We start from the raw sequence: 13,825 nt of genomic DNA on the forward strand, positions 1-13,825 counted from the left end.
GCAAACACAACGTAGCATACTGTAGTATGTGGCTTGTGTGGCCATATACCTGGCATGTGTTGGTACATTATGTGGTGTACTGTGACACCCACACCTACGGCAGATATCATACACATATGCAAGACTGACTTACCAGGCAGCTCCAGGCTTGTTGGTTGGGAGACACCCACCTCCACGATGGCAGCAAGTGTTTCTGCATGATGTTCCCTGGGTGTCCCCAGACTGGCCAGGAGCTCCTCCATGTGTGTGAGTGGGGGCTGAGTTGGTGGCCCACCACCTGTTCCACCTTGTTCTCCGGCGATTGTGGCGGCACGCTGTTTCGCGTGCCATATTAGGTCCGTGCAGTGTCGGCGTATCTGCTGGTAGGTGCGGTTGTTGCCACCCGTGTCATTCACCCTCCTGCGCATATCCTGCCACAGGTTATCCCGCTGCTGCACTTGCTGTGGAACATGGCTAAATAGCAGGTCATAGTTGTCATGGAGCAACGGTATGATTACGTCATCCTCCTGGCAGCTGAAGGCTGGCAGCCGTGAATGAGGCATTATCTGTAAGACATAATGATGGTGACAGGTCACATTTACACTGATGTACTGGCATACCGCTGGACATACATTGCTATGACATGTACGACATCTGCACAGTAATCTCTGCGATGCATCATGGCACTGACACAGCTGACGTGTTGCTGTCACACCGTTAGGCAGTGGGTATCATATCATATCTGTGTGTCAACTCATCACACTGTACACACACCATGTTGATGGTAACCTGCTGTGGACATGTGTACCTGCCTGCACCTGTGTTCATACCAGTTGGCACGTGTCCTGATGTGCACACAGTTCTACTGTTCACCTGGATGCTGTGTATATGTCGCTAGGCATCACAGACGCAGCCATTATGTACGTCAGCGGTGGCACTGCACACATACACGTGGACACCTGTACATGCATGTGTTGTGCCATGTACATCTACACAGCACTGTACAGGTGTTAGACAACCTGCCACGGCTCACCTGTATTGCACATGTGATACACATGGGGCATTGTGTAATCATATGACATTAGCAGGGATGGTCATACATAGCATGTGCACGTTGTACATGCCAACACACAGCACCTGTGACACCACAAGGTGCATCAGTGCCACATTACTGCTCTGGATGGTTGATAGTGCATGTGCCATTTGGCCATTGCACCATGTATGACTGTGATGGCACGTGCAGCCTTGCTGGACAGGGCTGCATGGTATGGCAGGGTATGTCACATACATGGCACAGGGATGTGTCCCACCTGGGGGGTACTGGTATTGGGAGGGTGGCTGTCCATTCCATATGTCATTGCTATGTGTATATGGACATTAAGCATGTCTATCATCATGGTGTGGACAATGGCCTTCTGCAAGGTAGGCAGCATGCTGCTTGGTGGGGTGTGTATGGTGCATGCTGGTATCGCACATCCATGCATACACATTACCCCTGACAGGTGCTATGTGCTGTGATATTGTTCAACACAGTGCTGTATGTGCCCACACAATGATATCCCGTGCACATGGATGGTACCCTGGCCTGACATGGGTACCACATATGTCTACATCCAGTGCCTGCTGCCACCGCCATGTCAGCAGGTGCACCACACAGCACCATCCCTCCCACAGGGACCGTGGTGTTGGGCACAGCATGGGTATCCATTTATGGGGACAGGGATGTTCACATAGCGGGGGCACTGATGGTATCATCCATCGGACCATACACGTATGACGCACACCTCACACACCCAGCCCATTCAGTATGTTGTTCGCAACACTGACACAGCTATACTGCTAGGCCAGGGACATTCCCAGCCGTACATACACAGATGCATGAACATCTGTCTGTGGCATGGGCTACAATGATGGTTGGGTTCAACACATACCATGTTTGACTGTGGCTGGCGCAGATGTTCTGTGCACATGTCTACACGGTAAACCTGCTCTACTGTAGCCAGCGGTGATGTGCTGTGCACATGTCAATGCTGAACATTGTGTTGGTGTCTGTCTCTCAACAGGCCAGTGGTGGAACACGCAGGGGTATTAGTGATCGGATATGCATGCCGCCCTGTACAGCTGTACTGCTAACATCTCAGGTGCTAATGTGTCATGGACATGCACACCTTACCCGGACAGGTGGTAGTGGGTGCCACCCGTACCCATCTCCTCTTGTGGGTTGCTATTATACAACACCCTCTTTGTATTGTATGTTTAGGCTATGCACCTGTGTGGGACATGTGGGCATGCAATGCGCTACTGCGTACCTTTGCACCCATTGCACAACATGTCACACAGGTACACTGGCAGCCATACACTTCACAGCTTGATGATGGTACAACAGGTGTTGTACACAAGTAACACATATCCTGTGGGACATGGTCATATGTACAGGCATGTCCAACAGTCACGTACCACTGCTACCCCTATATGACGGATATGCAGTACATGTGGCGGTACAGCAACTGTCACATGTAGTCGTGCAATGCCCCCCTACCAACATGGAGTGGTACTGCCTGTGGGGGATGTGCGTCTGCATCCATGCTGTGCCCATAGCTGGTTCGGTATGAGCATTAAGTTTGAATAACCGGGGAGTCATCCTTATATCCGTCGATACCTGCAACATGTGGGTTCATCCCACCAATTGATGTTCCTCAGTGAGTAATTGTGCCCATATCACCTGTGCATCTACCCCATTCAGACATTACGTGCCGTAACTGGGGTATGGTTGGATTCCTCACTTGGGCGTTGGCTATTTGCCCTACCTTCGTGGACATGGTCTGTATTGTGTTATGTTATGTGTAACTGCAGCCGCTATGTGTGGCGACAGGCACATTTCGCAGTGGTGTTAGCCGTGGATTGTGTGTGTTGGGTATAGTATTTGTTCCGACGTGTGGGTGTCCCTGTCCTGCCGACGTCTGTTGATGGCGTTTTGCATTCGGATGTGTAACATGGCTGTTGTATTCCTTTAAACAACGCATGCAAGTATGCATCCGCCTTTGATTGTGTTTCCCATGCGAGATGTTGCGGTTATGCAGATGTCATTGACTGCCTGTATGTTTGTGCTGCTATTACGGCTTGTATCCCTTTAATATGTACGATGGGGGATATCGGAGGTTGTAGGTGACGGATACGGGTTGTGGGCCTTGCATCTCTACATACACGGTATGGTTGTCTGTGTGCTTCATCCCTGCCTGGATAGTTGACAGTTAATTGTCTGTTGGTCTGGGAGTGTAGGTTGTGTTGTTGTCATGTGGTGTTGGTATCGCCTGCGTGTGTGCTTCATGCATGTATTCCTCCGTCACATCTGTGGTATATCAGCGGTTGTTTGTACGTGACGACTATCCCTTGTCATTCTGTCCCAGATATTTACAGTCATTGTGGTCCTGTTCTTGGGATGGCCTGTTTGCCAGGGGCTGCCACCTATTCAGGTGGGGATTGCTTGTTTGACACTTGTAGAACACACAGCGGTGTTTACGGGCCGATACGTGGCCACGGTCAGTACTGGAGTAGCACATACGTATTTCCGCGGTACATACCTATTGCTGTGTGACTTTGCCGACGTATCGTTTTGCAATTAGCATATTGGTGTCATACATACGGGCATGATTAGTACATACGTCCTTTCCATTTCCTGTGGGGTATATTCCTGTGCTACAATCTGGGACATTGTCACTTTGTATCGTTCTACGTCGCCACACACCTAGCCAGGGTGGGGCTCTCACTACTACTTTGGGACTACTGGTATACATATGCCTGTGGCTAATGTACCGTATGCCTACACATATTATTCCACTCTGCCTCTAACATGGCACCAACATACACATATTACGGAGACACACACATTACACTCGCACAGCGACACACACGGCACCCTCACCACACACATACACATACTACGGCACTCACGGGGACTTTTGCACACAGTACCTGCGTGGGCCGCGTCACCGGCGGCGGTGTCTACCTCCCCCCTCATATCATCATACTGTTACCCGCGCATGTACTGTTACTGTACTGTGGCCTGGCGATCATTCCAACTCGCGGTTATGCATTTCGGTATGTTGCCCTTTCCATGTTTGGCGGTATCCTCTTCTGTTACACCTCCCGGATGCTCAGGTTGTCGTTTCACTATGTATACTATGTACAGATATCGCGTGTTACATCTCTGTCACCTTACATCCCTCTGATTCCCTGTCTTAACTGTAGTACTTATATGTATATGTGTACATATATTTCTATATATGTAATTATATCTATCTACATATATGTATATGCACATATATACATGTTTATATGTATACACCTTGCGGCGAACGTGGCATCATACAGCAACGCCGTCTGCTGTAGGACCCACGTACGGTTCAGGTGTTGGCGTTCCATGCTCCACTGGCTGTTGGGTGTACAGTGTTTGGGGGCTGCCTATGTTGGAGTCACACATGCGGCCACCCATACGGTACACAATACGGGTGGTCATGTTTGTGTGCCGTCCATTTCACTGTGTGTGCAGGTAGGGAGGTGTCAGTCCACGGGGCCTACGCTGTCAGAGTATGTGCTATACGTTCCCTCTTTGCCAGGGCATAGGCATATTGGGTACGCCTCCGTCTGCCTACTGGGGCTGGCACAGCGTGTTCATGGTCCTGAACCCTCTGTGCCTGGACTGGCCTTGGCAGTTGTGGTGGGCTTTGTGGCCCTTCACCATTATGTCCCTGCAGCAGCTGCTTCCGCAGGATCATATTATGTAGCATGGCACATACTATGAATATGTGGGCACATGTGCCTGGAGAGTACTGCAGGGCTCCACTGGATGTATCCAAGCACCGGAACCATGATTTCAGCATCCCAAACACACGCTCTATGATTATTCTGGTTTGTGCGTGTGCCTCATTATGGCGTTCTTGCATGTGTGTGTGTGCATTTCTAATGGGAGTCATCATCCACGGCTCCAGTGCATAGCCAGCATCCCCCACAAGGTGGCCTTGTGGGATGTCCCCCCTGGCGAATACCTGGTACAGCTGTGAGGCATGCCAGATATGGGAGTCGTGGTAGCTTTCAGGGCTGCCAGCACACACATCCATGATAATGCCCTGTGCATTGCACACGACCTGGCAATTGATGGAGGGGAATCCCTTGCGGTTTATGTAGCGTCTACCCTGCTCCCCAGGTGGTGACTTGATTTGGATGTGCGTACAGTCTATCACACCCAGTACCTCCAGGTATTGTGCCACACGGTGGAAGTGGCGCATATTGATAGCCAACTCCTCCTGAGATATGGGGAAGTATATCTGCTCATTGGCATGTGGTAACATGGCATCCAGAAACTGGTGTAGTACCCTGGATGCTGATGCCTGTAAGATGCCCATTATATCCCCAGTTGGCCTTTGAAAGGTACCTGTGGCCAGTATTCGCAAGCTTACACATACCTTTGTGTCCACTGGGATGGGCTCCCCTCTGTTGTTTCTTGTTCTCAGGCGTGGCCGGCACAGCTCCACTATTTGCTGTAACGTGTCCCTATCCACCCTGTAATGCTCTACTATCTCCAGGTCTTGTAGCCCCTGGTAGGTTACCCTTGGTCTGAACACTCTCATTCTCCTCTGAGGCCTACGGTAGTTGTCGGCACCCTCCTCCACAACACCGTCTGTCTCTAACACATGCTGATGGATCATGGCCACGGCAGCACCCAACATTTACATTTTATAAGTTCCCCGTGTGTTTACACCTATGGTGCAGCATTTGGGAATACACGGCTGTGTGTTGTGTGCATTCACACTTTATACTGTTGTGCTGTACACCCGGTGATGTCATAGGGTGTGTCTGTGTGGCCGTATCTGGGGATTATCTTCCGTGTTTTACCGTTGTCACTGCAACGCTGTTGCCTTTGGTGTTGCATTACTCTTACCTGCAATGGATTACCTTTCGACCTTCCCTTACTATTTCTGCACGTTGCACCTACTATTTCCTGGCATGCATCCTGCACAGCCCTGTCATTTGTAGTTTCTGGGACATGGCATATCGTGCGTTTTGTGTGCCGCCGCCGTTGTGCTGCCTGTCTGCTTGGCTCTGCTATGTCAGGTCTTCACTCTTTGCAATCTGCTACCTCCCCTACTTTCTTTGCATTCATATGCCTCCCCTATCCCATTTTGCAGGTTTCTGCATGCAGAGTTGTCAGCTGCCACCGATTGGCCTTCGTGGGTTGATTAGTGTTGATTGCTCATTACTACTCCAATTACACTTCTTCCACATTTCCTCATATTCTCAACATCACCTTCCTGTTTCCGATGTTATTTGCGGAATGGCGAGTCACATGACTGGGTTAAGGACGTAGTCATCCTCGTGCACATGCACATGCACCTCTGCGCGCATTGTGTGCTCTCAGCTCAACTATTTCCCCACACGCCGGTCCTGCAGCTGTGATGTTCAATGTACAGCCCAGGTTTGCTGAGCTCCAATGTGCTTCCTCCTACAGTGGCACACCCCTCTGCAGGTGACATGTATTCCCTCTGAGCCACTCCTCGGTGTATTACCGCCGCCCGTTTGGTACAGCCTTACCGGCGGGGTTTTGCGATTCAGTATTATCTGCCTCATTTGCATGGCATTGACTACTAATTCATAGTTACCACGCCGAACACTGCCGCGAGTCCTTGGCAACCCTTGCACCATGGTTGTGGCTTTCCATGCATACCATGGTGTATTGTGGCTGTGAAGCTGATGTGTATTATGCTGCTGTTTTATAACATTGTCATATTTTTTCATTGTTTTGCACCTTCCGCAAACATGTCCTGGGGTTCTGCTGTGAGTTTCGGTGGACATACCATTTATGTTATTATTTACATGTTGTGCATGTTTTCTTTTGACAGTCTCTGTGTATTTCGCCATTGGCATATGGCAACATTGTGATACCTGACGCTGACAGCCTTCCGTTACTCCTATGTTATGTTTGGGAAAATGTAAACCGTTTTTTTTTGGTTTACAGTGCCGTGGCCTTATGCTACGCCTGCGCCACTTCGTGGATTGCTATATGCCTTCATTTGCATGGTGCAACACCACACATGGGGTGTTTAGCATACCTACGCCAGGGGCGGCGCAGATCCAGCGCACGCCGGTAGTGCACGTGGGATTGGATCGTACCTGAATCGCTCGGCGGCCATATTTGGCGTTGTAACGCCTACGCTATGCGTGCGCCTGGCGCAAGGTTCATGAATCCCGGGGAATGACTGCCTAGTTTGTAGAATATACATGCAATAAATGCCACTGATTTATTGTGATTTCATGACATTTTAGTTATAACTGAAGGCATACCTTTCAACCTCATAGTATAGAGAGAAAATCCTTGACAGAAACATGTTATTGGCTACAGTAGTTACCAATGTCCAAGATAAAAGAATAGAGAACAATTACTTTACTCAAAAGTGTTACACAAAAACAATAAGATACAAGCAGAAGACAGAGTCCATTTGACTCGAAAATGACTGGTAACTGTCCAGTAAATACCCTCTACTATTTATCCCCCAATTGCTACTAAAGAACAGGTCCTCACTGCCCTCTCCAGACTTAAACACAGTACAGCAATGACACCTGGTAACATGCAGGGATGCCTCTAAATAGTTTGACACATGACCTGTCCAGCCCGCTAGAATCTCTGATCATCCACAGTCTCCATACAGGCTGCATCCCTGTGGAATGGAGGACAGTAACAGTCATCGCTCTACATAAAATTGGACCATCAACAGACCCAAGAAACTACAGACCCATAAGTTGGATTAGTCTTATATGCAAGGCCATGGAAAGAATTATCATGGATATAATAAAGACATTGGAAATCTTCAAAAACTGGACCCATCTCACTTCAGTTTCATCAAGGGTAGGTAACACCTACTATACCCGATGGAGAACTTTCATAATGCATATATTCCAGCTCTGATATTAAATTCCAACATTATTTAAAACAACTTTTATCAAAGATGCCAGAACCAGCAAAACCCATTGCCCCTAAAAAGGGTTCAAAGAAGGTTGTGAAGAAACCAGCTAAGAAAGATGGAAAGAAGCGCCGTAGGAGTCGTAAAGAAAGCTATTCTATTTACGTATACAAGGTTTTGAAGCAGGTTCATCCTGATACTGGGATATCTTCTAAAGCCATGAATATCATGAATTCTTTTATGAATGATATTTTTGAGCGGATTGCAGGAGAAGCTTCTCATCTAACTCACTACAAGCGCTCGACAATCAGTTCGCGGGAGATTCAGACAGTGGTGCGGCTTTTGTTGCCTGGTGACCTGGCTAAACATGCTGTGTCCAAGGACACCAAAGCTGTCACCAAGTATACAAGTTTCTGAAGAAGTCATACTAGTTGATGAAAGCGCTTAACAACTTTGGTTTATTATTTTTAATATTAAAACAGTATTGTGGACTCGCAACGTTGTGCTCTTTTATTTTACCAAGTATACAAGTGCCAAGTAAGAGTCTTCCTTCCTAACACCCAAAGGCCCTTTTAAGGGCCAACACATTTTCTGCAGAAGAGCTGTACTATATTAACTGTCTTTGTTTGCTTGTGGTCTAGAAAGTATGAAATTGCTCATTAAGACCAGGTTTACAGTATCAAATTTCCCAACTCTAAAATCAATCTACGTAACTTTATGTCACACACAGATTATAATGCAGACAATTTTCCAAAAATAAGGACTGACAACATGTGTAAGTTGATTTACACAGATTAATGATAACAGGCATATGATAATGGCAAGCTATTCTGTCCAGCAGGTACAGGTTACCTTTGGAGCTAGCTGTATATCAGCTGTACCTTAAAGTGAGTTTAAAAGAAAGAAGGGTAGAAATCGAATGCCATCATGGAAGTATCGAGTAGAGAAAACTGTAAAGCAATTTAGACAAGAAGTGTCACTGATAGAAGAGTGTAAAAGAGGGAATAGATCAACAAAAATACTAAAATATATGATAAAAGCAATGTGGATTGTCAGAACAGATTGTTGTGCACTGTCGCACATAATAAACTAAAAATATGAGCATGTGCTGAAAAACTAAGATGATATGCAGGTAAACATAAAGGAAAAGTACAAAATAAGCAATTTATTGATGACCCAAAAAAGGTTTTATAGAGAATTGGGAAACAAATTAAAGGAATTGAAACACCACCAACATTTTGGAGAAATATCTATGGAGATGCTGTGTAATATAACAAACATGCTAAATGGATGGAAGAAGTAAAAGAAAGAATACGAAGTTCAAGTGTACAGGATATGAAATGGGACAAAGTAAAGGCCAGAGAGACTAAACAAAGTTAAGAAAAACTCCAGGCCCAGATGCAGTACCTTACTTATGTTCAAAAGTCTTTACATCTTTACATTAAGATTTAGCCATGAGTAAGATCTATTTATATGAGCACCCTGAAAAGACACCAGACTGGTTAATAACAGGAAAAACAATACTCCAACTAAAGAATGCACCTTCCAGCTGTCGTAAAAACTATACACCAATAGCTTGCCTTTCAACGGCATATAGAGTACACACTGGAATTGAGGCTGGCAAGAGTTGACAGTAATTTAGAAGAAAACTCAATCACTGTAATAGAAAAAAAGGGTTATAAAAGAAAGTCATATGGAATAATGTATCAGTTGCTGTTAAGTAAAGTCATAAAGGAGAACTGTAAAAAGGGAAAGAATCTTTAGGGCCATTAGCCTAGCAACCTCATATGAATCAGTACACATCTAATATGTATACCCATAGAGACACACGCGGGCACACACACACACACACACACACACACACACACACACACACACACACACACACACACACACCTACCTTAAAATTCCACTCAGGATATGCAAACATCATGGGGCCACAATACTGTTGTTTAGCTTAGCAAAGGTGAGGTCTTAATGTGCCATGGAAGGGCAGTGATCCTTGGAAATGTAGTATGAGCAAAATCAGCACTTCTATCTCTATAACCTGTTCTGCTATCTCAGACACACTAACTCCTTACATTCCAAATGTCTTCACCACAGACCCCGTCTTAATGCACACCATTATTACTCCTCCTTCCAACATTTTTCTTCGTGTAGTCAGTGTTATTTGAACTGTTGCAACCTCTTTTGATGCGATACCGGTGTCATACCTTCTTTGAGTCATGCCTGAGCATTGGAGGTCTTCTCTCACATAATCCATCCATCTCTTTGCTGGATGTCCTCATTTCCTCTTCCTTATTTCTTCCAAAACCTCATCACAAATTGTCTTCTGTTTTCCTCAACGTGTCTGAGACAATGTGTAATCTGTTTGTTTTCACCTTTTTTGCAACTGAAGCTAGTTTGGCTTCTGCATTGTCATCATTTTATTCATGCATCCCACAGTGTGCATCCAACTATCATCTAAGTCACTTCATGTTTACCACTTCCACCTTCCTCAACTGCTCAGCATTCACTCATTAGGTTTCTGCACTATAAAGAAATGCTGGTCATAATGTGGGTTTGTGCACCTTATTTTTCAGATTCTTTAACATTATTCTATCACATACTACCTCCTCACAATCTGTGCCTTTTGGCTGCAGCCCACCCTGATTCTAGCTTTGACTTCCCCATTCAGAAGTGCCTTCTCCTCAACCACCCCTCCTAGATACTTAGAACTATTATTCTGTTCTGCTATCTTCCCTTTAGTGTCAGTTTTCTGCTTGTTTTGATTTCTCCATTTGCTGCTATGACAACTGTCCTGTCTGCACTCCGTTTCATTTTATATCACTTCAGTTTTGTTTTCATACCCCAATCATTTCCTGCCTGTAATGCTACATTGTCTGCATACATCAGTTTTGTTGACCTGTCCCCTCCAATCAGTTTGCTAATGTTGTCCATCACCATTATAAACAGTGAGCTCAGAGCTGAGCCTTGATGCACACCCAACCCTATTCAGAACTCCTCTGCAAGTCTGAAAATTGTTAATACTTGTGCCATTGGGTCCTTGTACATAGACTGCACTCTACATTGCAGGACTGCCTAAATCAGCTTTATCATACTCATTCTCCAAGTCTGGCAATGTTCATTTGGACTCAGTCCTCATCTTTAGCTTCTCCTCCACTATCTGTCTCACTGCCAACATTGGACTCGCCATACTAATTCCTGATCTGAATCCAAACTGCTCATCTACTGTCTTCCTTTCTGTTTATCTATCAGTCAGCTGTCCCTGCACTTTTTTTGAAGTGTGACAGGTGTTTGCTATCTCTATACAGCCTGCAGTTGTGAATGTGTGAGGTAATGAAAAAAAAAACATCATCATCGTCATCATCATCAATTCTCAGATCTACTCGGAGTTAGTGCAGAATGTCACAAAATACACTGAACCGACCAATATACCCAACGTCCTGGCAGACAGGTTCAGTGCAAACTTCACCCCTCTCTCACCCCCAAAAAGGCCCATAACTATACCAGAAGAATGTAGTGCCCTGAAATCACAGACACTCAGGTTAGAACAGCCCTCTCCAAAGCCAAAAACACAGCATCAATGGGACCAGACGGTGTCCCACGCTGCATCCTACGCGAGCTCAAAGATGAACTAACCCCTCACCTAAACACACTGTATAAACTCAGCCTCTCCACAGAATACATGCCCACAGAGTGGTGCACAGCAACGGTTATTCCACTCCACAAAGGTGGAGCTACAACGGACCACGGGAACTATCACCCTATTAGCCTGACTAGCTTGGTCTGCAAAGCTATGGAGTGCATCATCATGGATCTCATTCACAGACACATTGGGAACCTCCAAACACTGGACCTTACCCAGTTCAGCTTTGTTAAGGGCAGATCATGCCTCCTAAACCTGGTGGACTTCTTTGAGACAGTTAACAAGGCTATAGACGAGGGGAAGATAGTCCACACAGTCCACCGAGATCTTGCAAAGGCCTTCAACACCATTCCCCACTCAGCTATTATAGACAAGCTCACCAGCCTGAACATAAACCCCTACGTCATGAGATTGGTTGCCAAATGGCTCACGGACAGAACCCACATGGTAAGAGTTGCGGGAGCTAGGTCTGACTCTAAACCGGTTACAGGTGGCGTTCCCCAGGGCTCAGTCCTAGGATCCCTCCTGTTCGGCATATACTTCTCAGAGGTACAGGCAAGAAAGGAGGACTATACCTGACCAAGTTCACAGACAAGTGCAAACTAGGGGCTATAATTGACTCTCCAGCTGACACAGACATCCTCCAAAAGGGTCTTACTGAGACTGGTGTCAAAACCATGGCCTCAAGCTAAATGCCAAAAAGTGCATAGTCATATCCTTTGGAAAAAAACAAAGTACCCACAAACTACCACACAGGTGGTAGCCCCCTAAATACGGAAGACGTAATAAGGGATCTGGGGACCCAAGTAGATAGTAACCTCTCCTTTGATAATCACATTGCCAAAGTGGTTAGAAAATCCTTCTATGTGGCCCAAATAATCACAAAAGGGTTTGCATCCAGATCGAAAGAGGTCATTGGGCCCCTCTACGCATCACTCATCAGACCCATCATAGAGTACAATGCCCCATTTGGGATGTACCTTACAAGACACCTGCAACAACTGGACAGACCACAGAAGTATCTCACCATGAGGATCACTGGCCTCAAGCAGATGTCCTATGCAGCTCGACTGAAGAAACTCCAGCTGTACTCAGTTGCCTACCGCTTACTCAGAGGTGATCTCTGCTGGACATACAAGGCCATGTCCAACCCAGAATTGATGTACATGCTCAAACTAAAGAAAACCACATCCCCTCAAGCCACACACTCCAGGGATCTAAACCTCACCACAACAATAACTAGGATGTGCTGGAGGAAGAGATTCCTGTCCTAGAGACTTCCCATGCTCTGGAACAATATTCCAATCTACATTAGGCAGAGCTCCTCGCTAACCCTCTTCAAGAGAAACCTTGACGAGTGGATGGGAAACAGAAAGTTTACCCCAGGGATCACTTCAATGGCTCTGCTGGAGAGAGGCACAGGGAACTAATCTAAGGGGCCGGCAAAAGCCAACACATTCCGGCTAGGCTTATAAATGCCTTCGGGCAGATAGCCTAGTACCTACCTATCATCAGGGCACTTGATGTGAGATCATATAACAAAAGACAGGGTAGCAAAATTACAATCTCTTGCATCACCACACATGCTTAGACTGCAGTTATATCCACAATAATCTATGATTAATACCAAACTGGTTGAGCTTCACATAAAAATTGCACAAACACAAGACATCAGTCAACCTCTCAGTCTTGCACTGCATAGGCTGATGGTCTGTGACCACGTTGTCTGTATCATGCAAACCAAGTGTGTAATAAACTTTGAGACACTAAGTGTTCACATCATGGAGCACTGTGATAAATGTACCTAACTAGGCTACTGGGGACTAATGTCACTGTTAACCTGAATGTGTACAACTGTAGAACATATGTGCAGAAAGCCTTATAAGGAAATCACAGTTAAACACTTGCGTTCCTGCACCTTTAACCTCAAACAAGATTGGACTAGTCTAAAAGTACACAAAGTACAATACGCATTCACAAGCAAATAGTTTGATACAACCATCCCATCAAGACACAAACTGACCAACCATGATGTGATGTATTGAGTTAAAACAAACAGAACTAAAATAAAAATAAATCAAAATTGGTGGATGATCCCATTCAAGAGTAAGTAACCAGTCACACACCCACATGAAAGTTAAAATAGGAAACTTTTGATATAAATAAATAAAATGTTACAACACAACTGTTTAGTAAAAAAAAAGTACAGCCGAAGTACACAAAACACATAATTTGTACCCAT

The 13,825-nt window shown here is 45.8% G+C and overlaps 1 protein-coding gene across 1 annotated transcript; it reads left to right on the forward strand.

Moving 5' to 3' along the window:
- The first annotated feature begins 7,979 nt into the window (after positions 1-7,979).
- On the forward strand, positions 7,980-8,351 carry LOC122814400 (histone H2B type 1-J-like). Its single transcript, XM_044086983.1, has one exon. It carries the CDS (start codon positions 7,980-7,982, stop codon positions 8,349-8,351), a length of 372 nt encoding a protein of 123 aa, XP_043942918.1.
- Positions 8,352-13,825: the final 5,474 nt, after the last annotated feature.

Source organism: Protopterus annectens, chromosome 10.part0 (assembly GCF_019279795.1).
Source record: "Protopterus annectens isolate FY-2018-M chromosome 10.part0, PAN1.0, whole genome shotgun sequence".
Lineage (NCBI taxonomy): Eukaryota > Metazoa > Chordata > Ceratodontiformes > Protopteridae > Protopterus > Protopterus annectens.

Excerpts from the sequence above, each read along its gene's own strand:
- LOC122814400 (XM_044086983.1), top strand. The coding sequence starts at position 7,980 with ATGCCAGAACCAGCAAAACCCATTGCCCCTAAAAAGGGTTCAAAGAAG.